This window comes from Falco rusticolus, chromosome 19 (assembly GCF_015220075.1).
Source record: "Falco rusticolus isolate bFalRus1 chromosome 19, bFalRus1.pri, whole genome shotgun sequence".
NCBI classification, from domain to species: domain Eukaryota; kingdom Metazoa; phylum Chordata; class Aves; order Falconiformes; family Falconidae; genus Falco; species Falco rusticolus.
In genome coordinates this window covers 3,114,838-3,127,697 of record NC_051205.1, presented here as the reverse complement: position 1 = coordinate 3,127,697, position 12,860 = coordinate 3,114,838, and the positions used below count along the sequence as shown (strand labels likewise).

The following is a 12,860-nucleotide window of genomic DNA, read 5'->3' as shown; positions in this document are numbered from 1 at the left end:
TGCTGCTGCTGGTTCCCCCGGTCAGACCTTGGCAGGAGGGGTGATGGCAGCGGTGCAGGCGGGAGTGTCGGCACAGATGGCCGCTCTTGGGTAGTCGGGGGGGGGGGGGGACGGCGGGTAGAGAATGGCAGGTCATTGCGTGAACCAGTAAATCTACACATCCCGTGCCTGTTGCCAGCACGTAACTCCGGTACCCAGGGGATTGCTCCCTGCCCGCACAGACAGCGGCTGCGGTTCTGTCGGCATCTCTCCACGGCAGCGCGTGGGCACGGCTGGCGGCAGGCGGCGGCACGTCGCACAGACCCCTCCGGTAGCAGAAAGGCAGGTAAGTGTGAGAGGCTGAGGGGCGTTCGTGAGCCCCATCACGTCCCCTCATCCCACAGCAGGACGTGAGGAACACAGACCTGGGGAAGGTTGTGCCCCTTCAGCTTTGCCGGGGCTTCGCCAGCCTGATGCTCCCTCCCGTCCCCTCTCAAGGGTGGCACCAAGGAGATCCAAGACAGTCTGGCAAATCCTTCAGGGTTTAAACTTCCTTGGGTTCCAAAGCAGTTTCTGGGAGTCAGTTTGGTAACTCTGCGTTGGGCACCCAGGAATGAAGTGGCTTCTTGATGCCCACCCCCATCCCCTTTTAATTTGCCTTTTTCCATTTCCTCGCCTGAACCTGTGGGCATTAAACCTGCCCTGTTTGACTCACACACTTGTTCTTTTTAAACTAGAGGTACCACGCCAAGGATTGCAGTAGGGATTTTTATTATTGAAATAATTTGAAAAAGCACCTGGATTCATCTCCTGCCAACTTGACCCCATTTCAGAGTCCAGAGGCAGCTGTGGAATTCAATCAAACCTACTTAAGACAAGCCAACTAACACTCCCATTAAGATATAACGTCCCTCGTCTGAGAGTAAAAATTCCAGGGAGAGAAATGAAAAGAGGAACAGACCAGGAGAGCAGCTCTCTCCTCGGAGCAGAAGCCAGTGGGAGCTGGAGGATGAACTGGGGCCGTAGGAGAGAGCACTGGTGCAAAGGCTGCCGCCAAGGCGAGCTGCTGTTGCCTTGTGGCCCTTCGCTGGCTATTCCAGTATGCCCATGGTTCCCTTTTACTGGGGCACCCAGTACGAAATGCAACCAGCGGGATCTATGGTCACAAGCAATAAGAAAAACTTGGAAAAAAAAATACAAGGCATCCAGTCCCTACGGAAAGCCTGTGTCTTGGTAAAAAGATCAGTTTAACTGAAATAACCACATAACACAAACCTCCCCCGGTGCCGCGCAGCTCCCACCCCGACACTTCCCCAGGGTGATTTCTGGCTCCCCATGGCTGGTACCGGGTGGTGCTGTGCCCAGTGCTGAGCACCGGCACGGCCCCGGCTCCCCCCGCAAGAGCATTTACTGGCCAAAGACGCAGCAGCAGCCCGGGCCACCCACACAGGGACGGGCCACGTGGCCACTGCCAGCCCCCCCCGGCCACCATGATCCATTCACACACAGCGGCACGTGAGTCACAACCTTTATTCCCAGCTTTTTTCCTCTGGAATAAGCTCATTCCTGTGGTTGCAAGTATTTACAGAGTGCTGGGGCCGGCCCGGGCCACCAGCCCTGGCCACAGGGCAGAGCAGGGCACGTGGAGGTGGCGGCGGTGGCAAGACACAACGGCAAGGAGACGACATACAGGGCTGTGGTACCACGCAGGGACAGGACCCTTCCCTCCCGGCACAGGCGTGGGCAGCAGCTGAGGAAACACGAGCGAGAGCAGCTCCCGAGCGGGAGCCGCGGTGAAGTGCCAGCAGGTCTGCGGGGACGGGCACGGCGGTGGCTCGGGGGACGCACCCGCGGCAGACGGTAACGTCATGCAAACAACAGCAGCGACGGGCACCAGGGCAGCGTCCCCTGCAGAACTGCCAGCCCCAGGGTGGTGAAGCCCCAAAGGCGGTGAAGCCCCAAATGTGGTGAAGCCCCAAAGGCGGTGAAGAGGCAGCAGGAGATGGTCCTTCCCGGAGGTGGCACCTGTTTCAGCAAGCACAGCCGCTTCCTCAGGTCTCCTCCGCCTCCTCACAAAATCAGGGATGTGTAACCGACAGGAACTAGGCCAGTGCTGTTTCCATGGCAGCAGCAGATCCAGTCTTCATCCACGGTAGAGAGCAGCTGCAGGATGTCCCCTTTCTGGAAGCTGAGGTGACCATCGGCGGTGCCCGTGTGGTCGCAGAGTGCCCGCACTGCCCTGCACAACAAGCACCGTCGCAGACCGGCCGCCCGGGACCCCAGGTACCACAGAGCGGGGCCCCCACGGGGCGCGGGGCAGGTGCTGATGCCCAGTGTGGGGCCGGCGACCCCAGGCAGAGCTGCCAGTGGACATGACCAAGAAGCCACATCACCAAAACCGTCCCACCGAGCAGCCCCCGGGAGCAGCCACGGAACAAGAGCGGCTCCGGCGCAGACACGGCGGCGAGGCCTGGGCAGGAGGGAACCAGAGCCAGCGAGCGCGGCATGGCCCCACCATTCGCCCCCTGGGCTTGCTCGGACAGATGCCGGACCACCGCGGCTTTCCTGACACTTTGGTCAGAGCTGCCACAGGGTTGCTCCAAACAAGCCACTACAAATCCAGAAAGCACGCAAGAGAAAGAAAACGCTCAAAATTCCCCCAAAAAATGTCTGGGAAAACAACTGAGCACAGCTAGGCAGATGGGGAATCCCGAGGGGAGCAGTCTGGGTGCAAGTCGGCACCAGCGAGCGACGCAAGCGTGTCCCTCAGGGCTGTCTGGGAACAGCCCCCACCCAGGAGCGTCCACCACCAGCCCCCAGCCCCAAGCACCCCGTGCCCTGCGTCACCTGCGGGGCTGGGCCGAGTCGGGCACGATCCTCGCTGGCTGCTCCTGAGCGTGGGTCTTCTCGGACGCCAGCCCCTTCACCGCCACGGCCAGCACACGCGCGCTGGGGGACAGCCAGCTAGAAGGTCTCCTGCCACAAAGCAAAGGAAGCCACAGGCCCCTCTGGAAATCCTGCTCAGACCGTGCTGGTGACCTGGGAGCTGACAAGGGCACCACCAGGCACCACCGAGCCTCCACCACGAGCTCCCGCTGCTCTAAGGGATGGATGGGACACAGGGCCGGAGCAGGTGGGACACGCGCTAAGCCCCGGAGCGCCGCATTTGTGTGGATAAGGGGCAGGACAAGACACCCCGTGAGGCCGGCCAGCCCCACGGACGTTCTCCCTCCACTGCCAGGGAGAAAACCCCTTCCTCAGCACACGCCGCTTCCCCCCCCGCCTGCCCAGGCTGGGTCTTACCTGGATCTGGTGGAGACGGTGACAGGACCAGCAGGGAAGCTCCTGGCAGAGGGGCTGCTGGCTCCAAAGAGCCGGCCCAGCCAGCCGCCCTTGCTGGGGCCGGGGGGACCACCTGCCGCCTCCAGGTCAGAAGGTGCCGCCCGGCTCCGATTCGCACCAGGCTCTGGGGCAACAGCCAGGGGTTTCTCTCCGGCAACAGGATCATCTGGCTTGGTGGGTGCTGCAGCTCCAGCAGGCAGGACGAGGTCTTCAGGGGAAGAGGTGCCGGAGGTGTCAGCGCTGCTGGTGGGCTTGGGACCGGAGAGTTGAGGGACAGCTTTGGTCTGAAGGAGCTGCAGCTCCGTGCCTCGAGGCTCATTCACGGACGTTTGGGGTCGCACAGCCTGGCCGGGGCTGGAATCCCCCGCAGCCGTCCGCAGCTTTGTCCACCAGACAAAGGGGAACTTTTCCTTGCTAGGAGCGGCGTAAACCCTGGAGGCCTGGCTCAGCTGGCCCCACCAGCCACCGAGGCCAGCCCCAGCCCCCCCAGGGCCCACCGCGGGCCTGTGGGTCTCCGGGGAGCTGTCTGCTCCCAGGAAAGTGCGACTGAGCTGGTCGCCCCAGCGCAGCACGTGCTGGAAGGTCTGCTGCAAGGCAGCCCCCACCTGAGGGGCCGGGAGCAGCCCACGCACGGCTGCTGGCAACTGGGACCTTGTGCCACCTTCTGCCCTCCCCAGAGTATCGGGGGGGGTCTCATTGCCCAGGCTCGCCCCTGCAGCGCTGCTTTGCCCCTCCAGGGCAGGCTGCACAGCCCCTCGAGCCCGAGCAGAGCGACGGGCAGGAGACAGAGGGGACTCCAGCTGACGGGACAAGGGTCTTACATCCACGGAGAGGTGGTGGTGTTCAAAGAGCAGGTCAAGGTGGAAAGTCAGCACCGAGAGGGGCTGGATGAGCAGCAGCAGTTCATCAGCGAGGTGGGGAAAGGGGCCTTGGCTCAGGGCGAAGAAGGCCATGGGTGAGTACAGCACAGAGATCACACCTAGGAGATACGGACGGCTGCAAAACGCGCTGCCCTGGCCCACGCGCCCTCCCCGGGCCAGCTGGTCTGCCCTGACAGGTGAGGCAAGCTTCTGCTGAGAGCTGTCTGTGCTGAAGCTGCCCCACAGAAAACGATGCCCTTCTCCACCACAGAAATCCCAGCCAAGCACTGGGGGGGGCGGAACAGGTGTGGGATTATCAGCCTGGCAAGCAGGAGAGGGCTTGGGTGGGGAGTTTCTGGGCACCGTGTCCTTACCTGGGCTCCTCTGCAGGTGAGAGATCCACAGCTCCAGCTGCTTAGTGCTAAAACAAGGCCAAGGGAACCCACGTCAGAGCTGCTGCAGCTCCTGCGACCTGCCACAGCGGCAAGGACAGCCGGGGCCAATACTCACTTCAAAAGGCCGAGGACGAAGGCATGAAACTTCTGCCTGGTGCTGCCAAGGGGGGCCAGCCCGGCCACGTGCCAGCACAGGGAGTGGAGAGAGCGGCTGTTGGGGCCTGCGGAACACACAGCACAGGCAGTCACGGCTCGGGGCGCGCATCCTCCCCCAGCCCAGGCTGGAGAAGGAGATGCCAGCCTCTCCAGGAGCAGGTTCCTCACACTGACCCATCTTCACAGAGGCTTCCACCACGCTCCAGGGGGAATTCTTCCTCTGGCCTGTGATAACATCCTTCTGGAACGGCTTCAGCCCGTCCTCCACCAAGGCATAGAGCGCAGGGCAGAGGGTGTGCAGCAGCAGATAACCCACATCTGGGCTGAGCCGGCTGTCGCCCAGCTGCGCCTGAGGAAGGAGGGGAACAGCAGCACCTGACCCCGAGCCGGCAGGGAGGGGTGGTGGGATGCTCCTGCTGGAGCTCCCAAGGCCCACACAGCGTGCCCTCGCCCCTGCCCACCCCGCCCGGGCAGACCCTCGGCCCAGACCCCCACCTTCTGCACCAGGTTCCGTGCAGTGCTGAAGTGGGCGATGATCTTATCCACGGCGACGCTGACGGCGACCAGCAGTGCTGCGGGGCGACAGAAGGGAAGGAGGTGTCAGCGCGGCACCGACCCACGGGCGCGGGGCTGCCGGCACCGCACCGGCCACGGCTACAGCGAGCGGCAGCTCCGCACGCTGAGGCTGGAGGAGCCGGGGAGGAGCGGGCAGGCGCAGGGTGCCGGAGCATCCCAGGCTGTTGCCATGGGAACCTGCAGGGATGAAGGACCCGCCGTTTCCAAGGGGACAAGGCCAGGATGCTGCAGGACGCCGGGGCGGCCCCGATCCCCAGACCCACAGCACCATCTGTCGAGGGCCCGGCGGCGCTGCCCGCCCCTGCCCCTCCCCCCCCGGGGTCCCCCGGCGGCGGGGCCGGACCGGGGGCTGCCCGCTGCCGAGGGGGCTGCCCGGTACCGGGGGGGCTGCCCGGTCCCCTCCCAGGGGCGTGCCCGCTCCCGTCCCGGGGCGCTGCCCGCTCCGCTCCCGGTGGGGTGTCCAGTCCGGTCCGGTCCGGTCCGCCCCCGGGGGGCCGTTACCTTTCTTCTGCTCTGCGCGGGGCCGGCGGGCTCCCTCCGTGCTGCCCCCGCCGGGCCGGGCCGGGCCCAGGGCGGCTCCCGCGGCGGGCGGCGAGGGCCTGGCTGGAGACAGCGGGGCGGCGGGGTCAGGGCGGCGGGGCCGGGAGGCGGCGGGGCCGGGGGGCGCGGCCCGGGGCCCGGTGCTGCGGGAGGCCCAGGCTGCGCCCGCCCCGTCACCGGCCGCACTCACCGCAGGCAGCGCCGGGGCCGGGCCCGGCCGGGCCGCGCTCGCCCATGGGGCCGCGGCGAGCCGAGGGCAGCGGGCGGGGCCGGGCCCGGGGCAGCCCCGGGAAGGGGCAGGGCCCAGCCGGGCCCGGGGGCAGGGCGAGGGCGGCGGGGGGGGCGGGGGAGGTGCCGCCTCGGCGGGGCCGGCCCGGCCGCGGCCAGGGAGGGAACGACCGGGGCAGCTCCGGGGGCCGCAGCCCCCGGCACCCTCCGGCCGATGTGTTCCCCCCCCGGCTCGGCCGCACCCCCAGCACCCCCCGGCCATACCCCCCCGCCCGTGCGCCCCCCCCAGCCTGGCCGCAGCCCCCGGCCCGTGTGCCCTGCCTGTGCTTGGCCACAGCCCCCCGCACCCCCAGGCCATGTGCCCCCCGGGTTCGGGCGCCCCCCCGCACAGCACGCCCCAGGGCTCCATTCATGCCGGCTCACCCGCAGCTGCCGCACGCACCCCCCGGCCCGCAGCCCCCCGGGGGTGACAGCCCCACACCCACCCCGCAGGGCACCCCGACCCTTACCCTCCTTGCAGGGCTCGTCTCCTCTCAGCACCGTCCCTGGCACCCAGGGGTCTCCACCGGGGTCCCCGAGCCTCCAAACCGGGGTCCCCGCGTCGCGGGCAGAGCCCAGCCCAGTCCCTCCTGGAAGGCAGCTCCGTGGCGGCAGCCCCCCGTCCTCCGTGTCCCCCGGCTGTCCCTCCGCAATGGGCTGCAGCGCAGGCGGGGACCTCCTCCTCTTCAGCTGGTGGCTGTCCGTAGGTGCCAGCACCTGTCCCCCCAGGGGCGCGGGGGGCAGCCAGCCCGAGCCGCCACCGCCCGCGGCCATCTCGAGGGGCGCAGAGGGGTGCTGAGGCGCCGCCGGCTCTGCCCGCTCACCCCCGGGGTGGCCCTTGGCCTTGGCGGCACTGCGGTACCGCAGCTCCTTGAACGTCGTCACCTCCCTCTGCTGCGAGCTGGGGGGTCGCGCCGGCCAGTCGTGCTGGGGCTGGGCTGGCTCCTGGCCCGTGGCCCCCGAGAGCAGCTCGCTGGCGGGGGGCAGCTCCGTGTCGGGCGAGAATACGATCAGCCAGTCGCTCCGGTCAGCCCTGGCCTGGGCAAGAGCAGGCCCGGCGGCGTTCCTCTTCCTCTTCTGGGCGAGCTCATGGAAGGAGGTGATGGTCTTCTTGCCAGCATCCCTGCAGAGGTCACTGGCGCCGGGCTCCGGCAGCCGTGCGGGCAGGGGCGGCTGCTCTGCTCGGTGCCCGCTGAGAACCTGCAGCCGCCTGCGGGGCCGGGGGGGCACGGGTGGGGGGAGGCTGCCAGCCCGGGGCCGTGGCTCAGGAGCCCTGCTCCCAGCGGGATCCCACCGCCCTGGCGCAGGTGGTGCCGCAGGCGCAGCGCCAGGGGCAGGGAGGGGGTTGCAGTTAGGGTCTAGGTCAGCGCAGGTGCTGGTGGTCTCCTGCACTGCCACGCTGGGAGAGGTCTCATCGCACTGGAAGTCGAGGGAGCTGCCACTGCAGAGGCTGTCCGGGCTCTCTCTGGCCAGGGTGCCAGGTCTCTGGAGTGCCAGGGGGTTGAGGTTGGCATCTCTTCCATCACATGTACCACCCTGGTCAGCCAGCGACCCGCCATCCCGGGTGTCTTCTGTGGGAACGACGACGGGCTGATTTTTGGGGGACTGGGACTCTTCTCTGGGGAACTCCTTGCAGTACACAGAGACCGGGGAGTCATCCAAGCTGAAATCCGAGCAGCTACTGACAGAGGAGGAGGAGGAGGAGGAGGCCAGATCACAAGGGGAAGCCACCTCCTCCCCAGCATGCAGGCAGGGGAAATCCTCTTGAGCCACCTGGTTCTGGAGACCCAACGTCACCGGCTGCTGGGTATGGGATGCGCAGCACCGGCATTTCAAGGAGGGATTGTTGGAATTGGCATCCACCTGCTCGCAGTTCTGCGGGCAGGCGCTGCAGCCAGTCTGGTCTTCTCCACCCATGGAGCCCGAGGTCTCCTGCAGCTCCGGGTGCCGGGAGAGGTGCAGCCCCAGGGAGATGTGCTGCAGATGGATGTGGTTGAGGTTGCACAGCAGGCCTTTCTTCGGAGCCAGCATGATGCTGCCTCGCTGGTCGTGCCGGGGCTCCTCCGAGAGCCCCCCAGCTCCCCTCAGACCATGCAGCCCCCTGCAAACACCAGACACCCTTCAGTCGGCGGGGGGGCGGCGGCAGCGCAGACCCACCGAGGCACAGGGCAGGGCGAGGGGACAGCAGTGACCTTGCAGCAGCCGCCCGGAGCAGCGCCAGGGCCGGGGGGCTCGCAGCCGGGAACGTGCCCAGCGGGGGGGGCTGCCCCACGGCGCCCTGCCACGCTCGGGGCTGCCCGGCCGGGGCGGGGGGGCTTCTGCCGGCTGCACCCCGAGCGCTGCGAGGGGCTCCGGGGCTGGATCCCCTCTGCCGGGCGCCAGCCCCGGGAGCATCTCCCAGGTGCCGTTCAGGAGAAAACGCCCGTGAAGCCTCAGCCGGGGCGGGCGGCCGAAGGGCGAGGAGACCCCCGGACCGGGCCCAGCAGCGCGCCGCAGGGCTGGCGGCCGCGCCCCCGCCCCCCCTCCCCGGCCACGGGCAGCGACCGGGCACCCCGGCCCCGCGATGAGGCGGGGGTGCAGCCGCCCCTTCCCCTCCGCCCGCCGGGCCCCCCCCCCGCCCCGCTCACCTCGTCGCGCTGCGGCGGCGAATGCGGCTGCCGGGAGGGAGGAGCCCCAGCCCCGCCGCCGCCGCCGCCCCGCCCGGGAGCCGCCCCGGTCCGCCCCTCCCGGGAGCCAGCAGGGGCGGTGCTGCGGCCCGGACCGCCCCCGGGACCGCCGCGGGGCTGGCACCACCTCCCGCCCCGGCCCCCGCAACACCCGGCAGCGACGCACCCGCAATAACTTATGTTTATTGACACAAAGGCTGGCGGTGACCTACAGCCCCCCAGCCCCATCACACCGACCACAAGCTGCACCCGGACCCCTGCCCGGGGCAGGAGACCCGCGGGGGCGGGGCGGGCAGGGAACAGCTCCAGGCAAGGGGGCAAACCGCCCCCCGGGCCCTCTCCGTCCCAAGCCAGGCCCACCATCACTTCTGCCGCTTGTAAATCTTCCGAGCTAAGCCAAGGAAGATCTCCCTGGGCAGGCGGTTGGCGTGCTTTTCGATCAGTTCCTGCAGGCGCTGATAGCTCTTCTCCTCGTACTCCTGAAAAGCAGCCCTCATGCCCAGGGTATCGTAGAGCTCCTTCACCTTTGCCACCTTCTCGGGCTCCTTACAGCCATAGTTCTCCTGAGAAAACACCAGAACAAGTCAGGTGGAAGCCGCTGCCAGAGCCGCTTGTTCGAAGAGTAGCAGGAGTCACCTTCTCATTGTCTCCTCCTACTAACCACAACCCCCGACCCTCCTCCCAGGCAGGCAGCGGCACAGCGCAGCTACGCAGGGTGGCAGGTGGCTTTTCAGGTGTACCTTAGGGCACTACGCTCCCTCCACACCCCACCCTCAGGGGGGGAGCCCACACCACCTCTCCCCCCTTGCAGGGGACAGCAAGCCTGGTGGCATTACCTCCAGGATCTGCCTCTGGTCTGGTGTGACCCGACGCAAACACTCCACCACCAGCCAGCTGCACTTGTTGTCCTGGATATCAGTGCCAACCTTCCCCGTCAGCTCCGGGTCCCCATAGCAGTCCAGGTAATCATCCTGGACAAAGATGGCAACAGGTGAGCACCACAACCAGCGTCCTGCAAAAGCACTGAGGGACAGAGAGCCATCTCTTACCTGGATCTGAAAGAATTCACCCATCTCCAGCAAGATCGCTTTGGCATTGTCATGCTCCTCCTTACTGTCAATACCAGTCTGAGGAGGGGGGGAAGAAATAAAGCCTTCCAGTCCCTGCCTTCCACCATCACTGCTCCAGTCTCCCAACCCCCCTGCCTTCCTCCTCAGCCTCATACCTCAGGAAGGTTAGGCCCCTCCTGAGGCTGTTTCTATAAAACTCACCATGTACATGGCAGCAGCCACAGGCAGGTAGAAGGAGTAGAATGCCGTCTTGTACTTAACAATTGCCTTATACCTGTGGCAGAGGAACCACGCTCGGTGACAAAGCCCAGGCCTTCCCCTCCCATCAGGGCTCTGCAGCTCAGGGCCAGCAGGAGAAGAGCAGCATCTCCCTCCAAACCAGCCCCCACGCTCTGCCAGCGCGAGCAAGGCTTGCCCTGCAAAGCCTGGGAGGCAACAGCAGCGTTTCAGCAAGCCGTTGTCTCTCTTACAGAGCCTGGAAGGGACTGCAAGCAGAGCCGCCCGGCCACAGCGGGGCTGGCATCTCTGTGCCCTTCCGTGTCTTTACCTCTGCTCACTGAAGCGATTCAAATCCACCCGGGAAACAGGAGCAGTGATGAGGTCCAGCATCTGCCCGAGCTCAGTCTGGTAGCCAGTCTGAAGAAGGAAAAAAGGCTTTATTCACAGTCCCCCAGGGAAGTCCCACCAGCGCAGTGACAATCCCAAACCCAAGACCCATCCATTTTGGCTCCTCTCAGAGTCTGAAGGAAGGGTGGCATGTCTGGCAGGATGCCCAGGAACTTAAGGAACGGAAAGAGATCCACATGCCATCCAAGATCCAGAGATGACCCAAAGGGAATTCTGTGGGAAGGGGGTGCAGGGGCCAGGCTCACGTGCAAGAAGAGCTCCAGCAGGTGCAGGTAGTAGGGGCGCTCCCCGCAGTACTTCTTCAGCAGCCTGTAGACGGACGACTCAAGGAGGAAGGCATCGTTGATGGCATCCAGCCCGATCCCCTCCTGCAGCGGGAGGGCAGGGAGGTGTCACAAAACACCCTGACCCCACAGGACACCCCCCTTGCACTCCCCCCACACTCAGGGGCCTCCTGACCGCCCTCACCTTCTTGTACCAGCAGAGCTGCCCCCGGCGTGTGAGGGATGCATCCATGATGTCGTCGGCCACCAAGAAAAAGGCCTGGAACTGCAGGAGACCGGGTCAGGGGGCGGGGGCCACCTGGCACACCCCCGCGGGCCCCCGGCCGCCCCGGTGCTCACCAGCTCGATGCACCAGCCGACGGCCAGGGCGCAGCGGAGGCTCTCGGGGTCCCGCTGCTCCGGGGCCGCCAGCTCGTGGAAGGCCGCCAGCACCGTCAGCCCGCGGTTGCACTTCCCGCCCGGCGCGTTGTACTCCAGCACCTGCGGGCAGAGAGCAGCGTGCAGCGGGCGGCCCCGGGCCCCCCGCCGGGCCCTGACCGCCGGGGCCGCCCTCACCTCCTTCAGCCGGGCCACGGCGTCGCCAACCTCCGGGTGCCGCAGGCCACCCTCCGTCAGGTCGCGGACGATCTGGGGGAAGAAGGCCAGGAACTCCTCCCGCTCGGCCGCCGCGCCCCGCGCCCCGCTGCCGCTCATGGTGACCGAGAGCGCGGCCCTGCCGCCGCTGCCGCGCAGTGCCCCGGGCACCGCGGGCACCCCAGGCCGCCGCTCCGCCCCGGGCCCCGCCGCCCCGCCCCGCCTGGCCGCGGGGCCCGCCGGGGCGCGTAGTGCGGGCCCGCAGGGGCAGGCGCCATCTCGCCGACGCCGGACTGCGGCTCCCGGCGTGCCCCGCGCGGGGGCGGAGCCGGCCGCGGGCCAGGGCTGGCGCCCGCGCTCATTGGCCCGCTCCATCGTATGAGGATGAGCCCAAGGGAGCTGAGCCAGTAGGAGCGCGGGGGGGGCGGGGCTGAGCGGGCGGATTGGCCGAGAGGGCGAATGGAACCAGCGCCTGGCGGGGCGCGGGGGCGCGGCGGGGCGGGGCGCGGCGGGGGCGCGGGGCGGTGCTACGCGGTGGATGGGGGTGCAGTGCGGGGCAGGGGGTGCAGGGGTGCTGTGCGGCGGGGGTGCTGTACAACTTGATGGGGTGCTGTGCAGCTGGGGGGTGCTGTGCGGGGTATAGGGTGCAGGGGTGCTGTGCAGGGGATGGGGTGCAGGGATGCTGGGCAATGTGATGAGGGTGCTGTGCAGCGGGGGGGTACTGGGGTGCTGTGCAGTGTAATGGGGATGCAAGGGTGCTGTGTAGCTGGGGGGTGCAGGAGTTCTGTGCAGGGTAATGGGGGTGCTGTGCAGCTGGGGGTGCAGGGGAGCGGGGGGTGCAGGGGTGCTGTGCGGGGGAACGGGACACTGCGGGGTAATGGGGAGGCAGATGCCAGGGCGGGTGGTGAAGGGGGGGCAGCACATGCTGCTGCGTGTGGGTGAGACCCTGGGTGCCGGGGGTCCCTGGCACCCCGCCATCCCCGCAGCTGTCACCCCACTGGGCCAAGGACTCGTGGGGTGGGCGCAGCTCTGCGGGGGCCTCCCAGCTCCATTCCCGTGCCCAGGCTGCTGATTGGCAATCTCTCGTTTATCCACCCTAATCCTCTAATCTCAGTTAAACCCGGTTTAATTAATCTCTGCCTTGTTGCCTGCTAAATCCTCCACCCGCCATTGCCGCAGCCAGGACACGGGGGCTTGGGCAGAATCCCCCCATGCTGCGGCTGGGTGCCCTCGCAGAGCGGGGGGCCAGGCTGCCGGCCCCAGTGCTAAGCTGTGCCCCCCACCCCAGCGTGGGGGCTGCTCTGCCCTGCGGCAGCCCCAGCTGCCTTTGCCCCCTCCCCAGCGCCAGCCACATCACTGCCCGAGCAGCCGGGCACTGCGGGCAGGGGGCGAATCGTGGCCGGGCATCACACATGCAGGCTGGGATTGTATTTCCAAGAAAATGCTCCTTTTGTGTCCAGCAGCCTCGTGTGCTCTGCTGCATGGCTGGCCAGCCGGGTGGCTCGCTGGCTGGGTAGCTGGCTGG

The 12,860-nt window shown here is 67.4% G+C and overlaps 2 protein-coding genes across 4 annotated transcripts; both read right to left on the bottom strand.

Moving 5' to 3' along the window:
- Positions 1–1,490: 1,490 nt before the first annotated feature.
- RUSC1 (RUN and SH3 domain containing 1) lies at positions 1,491–8,812 on the bottom strand. 3 transcript variants are annotated; one of them, XM_037370887.1, is made up of 10 exons: positions 8,743–8,810; positions 6,586–8,216; positions 5,810–5,911; positions 5,228–5,304; positions 4,907–5,081; positions 4,692–4,797; positions 4,556–4,602; positions 3,283–4,300; positions 2,827–2,955; positions 1,491–2,218 (listed from the first exon to the last, which is right to left on the bottom strand). In XM_037370887.1, the coding sequence occupies exons 2-10, from the start codon at positions 8,144–8,146 to the stop codon at positions 2,050–2,052; spliced, it is 3,384 nt and encodes a 1,127-aa protein (XP_037226784.1). In that variant the 5' UTR covers positions 8,147–8,216; positions 8,743–8,810; the 3' UTR covers positions 1,491–2,049. The 3 variants fall into 3 exon arrangements, with proteins under 3 accessions (XP_037226784.1, XP_037226785.1, XP_037226786.1); XM_037370889.1 differs by having other exon boundaries at positions 2,109–2,218; positions 2,822–2,955; positions 8,743–8,812; XM_037370888.1 differs by lacking the exon at positions 5,810–5,911 and having other exon boundaries at positions 8,743–8,809.
- Positions 8,813–8,944: 132 nt separating this feature from the next.
- FDPS (farnesyl diphosphate synthase) lies at positions 8,945–11,559 on the bottom strand. Its single transcript, XM_037371056.1, has 9 exons — positions 11,318–11,559; positions 11,102–11,242; positions 10,947–11,027; positions 10,724–10,846; positions 10,399–10,487; positions 10,053–10,125; positions 9,831–9,908; positions 9,618–9,752; positions 8,945–9,344 (listed from the first exon to the last, which is right to left on the bottom strand). Exons 1-9 carry the CDS (start codon positions 11,453–11,455, stop codon positions 9,144–9,146), a joined length of 1,059 nt encoding a protein of 352 aa, XP_037226953.1. The 5' UTR covers positions 11,456–11,559; the 3' UTR covers positions 8,945–9,143.
- Positions 11,560–12,860: the final 1,301 nt, after the last annotated feature.

Excerpts from the sequence above, each read along its gene's own strand:
- FDPS (XM_037371056.1), bottom strand. The coding sequence starts at position 11,455 with ATGAGCGGCAGCGGGGCGCGGGGCGCGGCGGCCGAGCGGGAGGAGTTC. Across the intron at positions 11,243-11,317 it reads CCGTGGCCCGGCTGAAGGAG|GTGCTGGAGTACAACGCGCC; the intron begins GTGAGGGCGGCC and ends CTCTGCCCGCAG. Across the intron at positions 10,488-10,723 it reads TGCTGGAGCTCTTCTTGCAC|ACTGGCTACCAGACTGAGCT; the intron begins GTGAGCCTGGCC and ends TTCCTTCTTCAG.
- RUSC1 (XM_037370887.1), bottom strand. The coding sequence starts at position 8,146 with ATGCTGGCTCCGAAGAAAGGCCTGCTGTGCAACCTCAACCACATCCAT. Across the intron at positions 5,912-6,585 it reads AGACGAGCCCTGCAAGGAGG|CCAGGCCCTCGCCGCCCGCC; the intron begins GTAAGGGTCGGG and ends CGCTGTCTCCAG. Across the intron at positions 4,301-4,555 it reads TCACCTGCAGAGGAGCCCAG|GTGTGATCTCTGTGCTGTAC; the intron begins GTAAGGACACGG and ends CGTATCTCCTAG.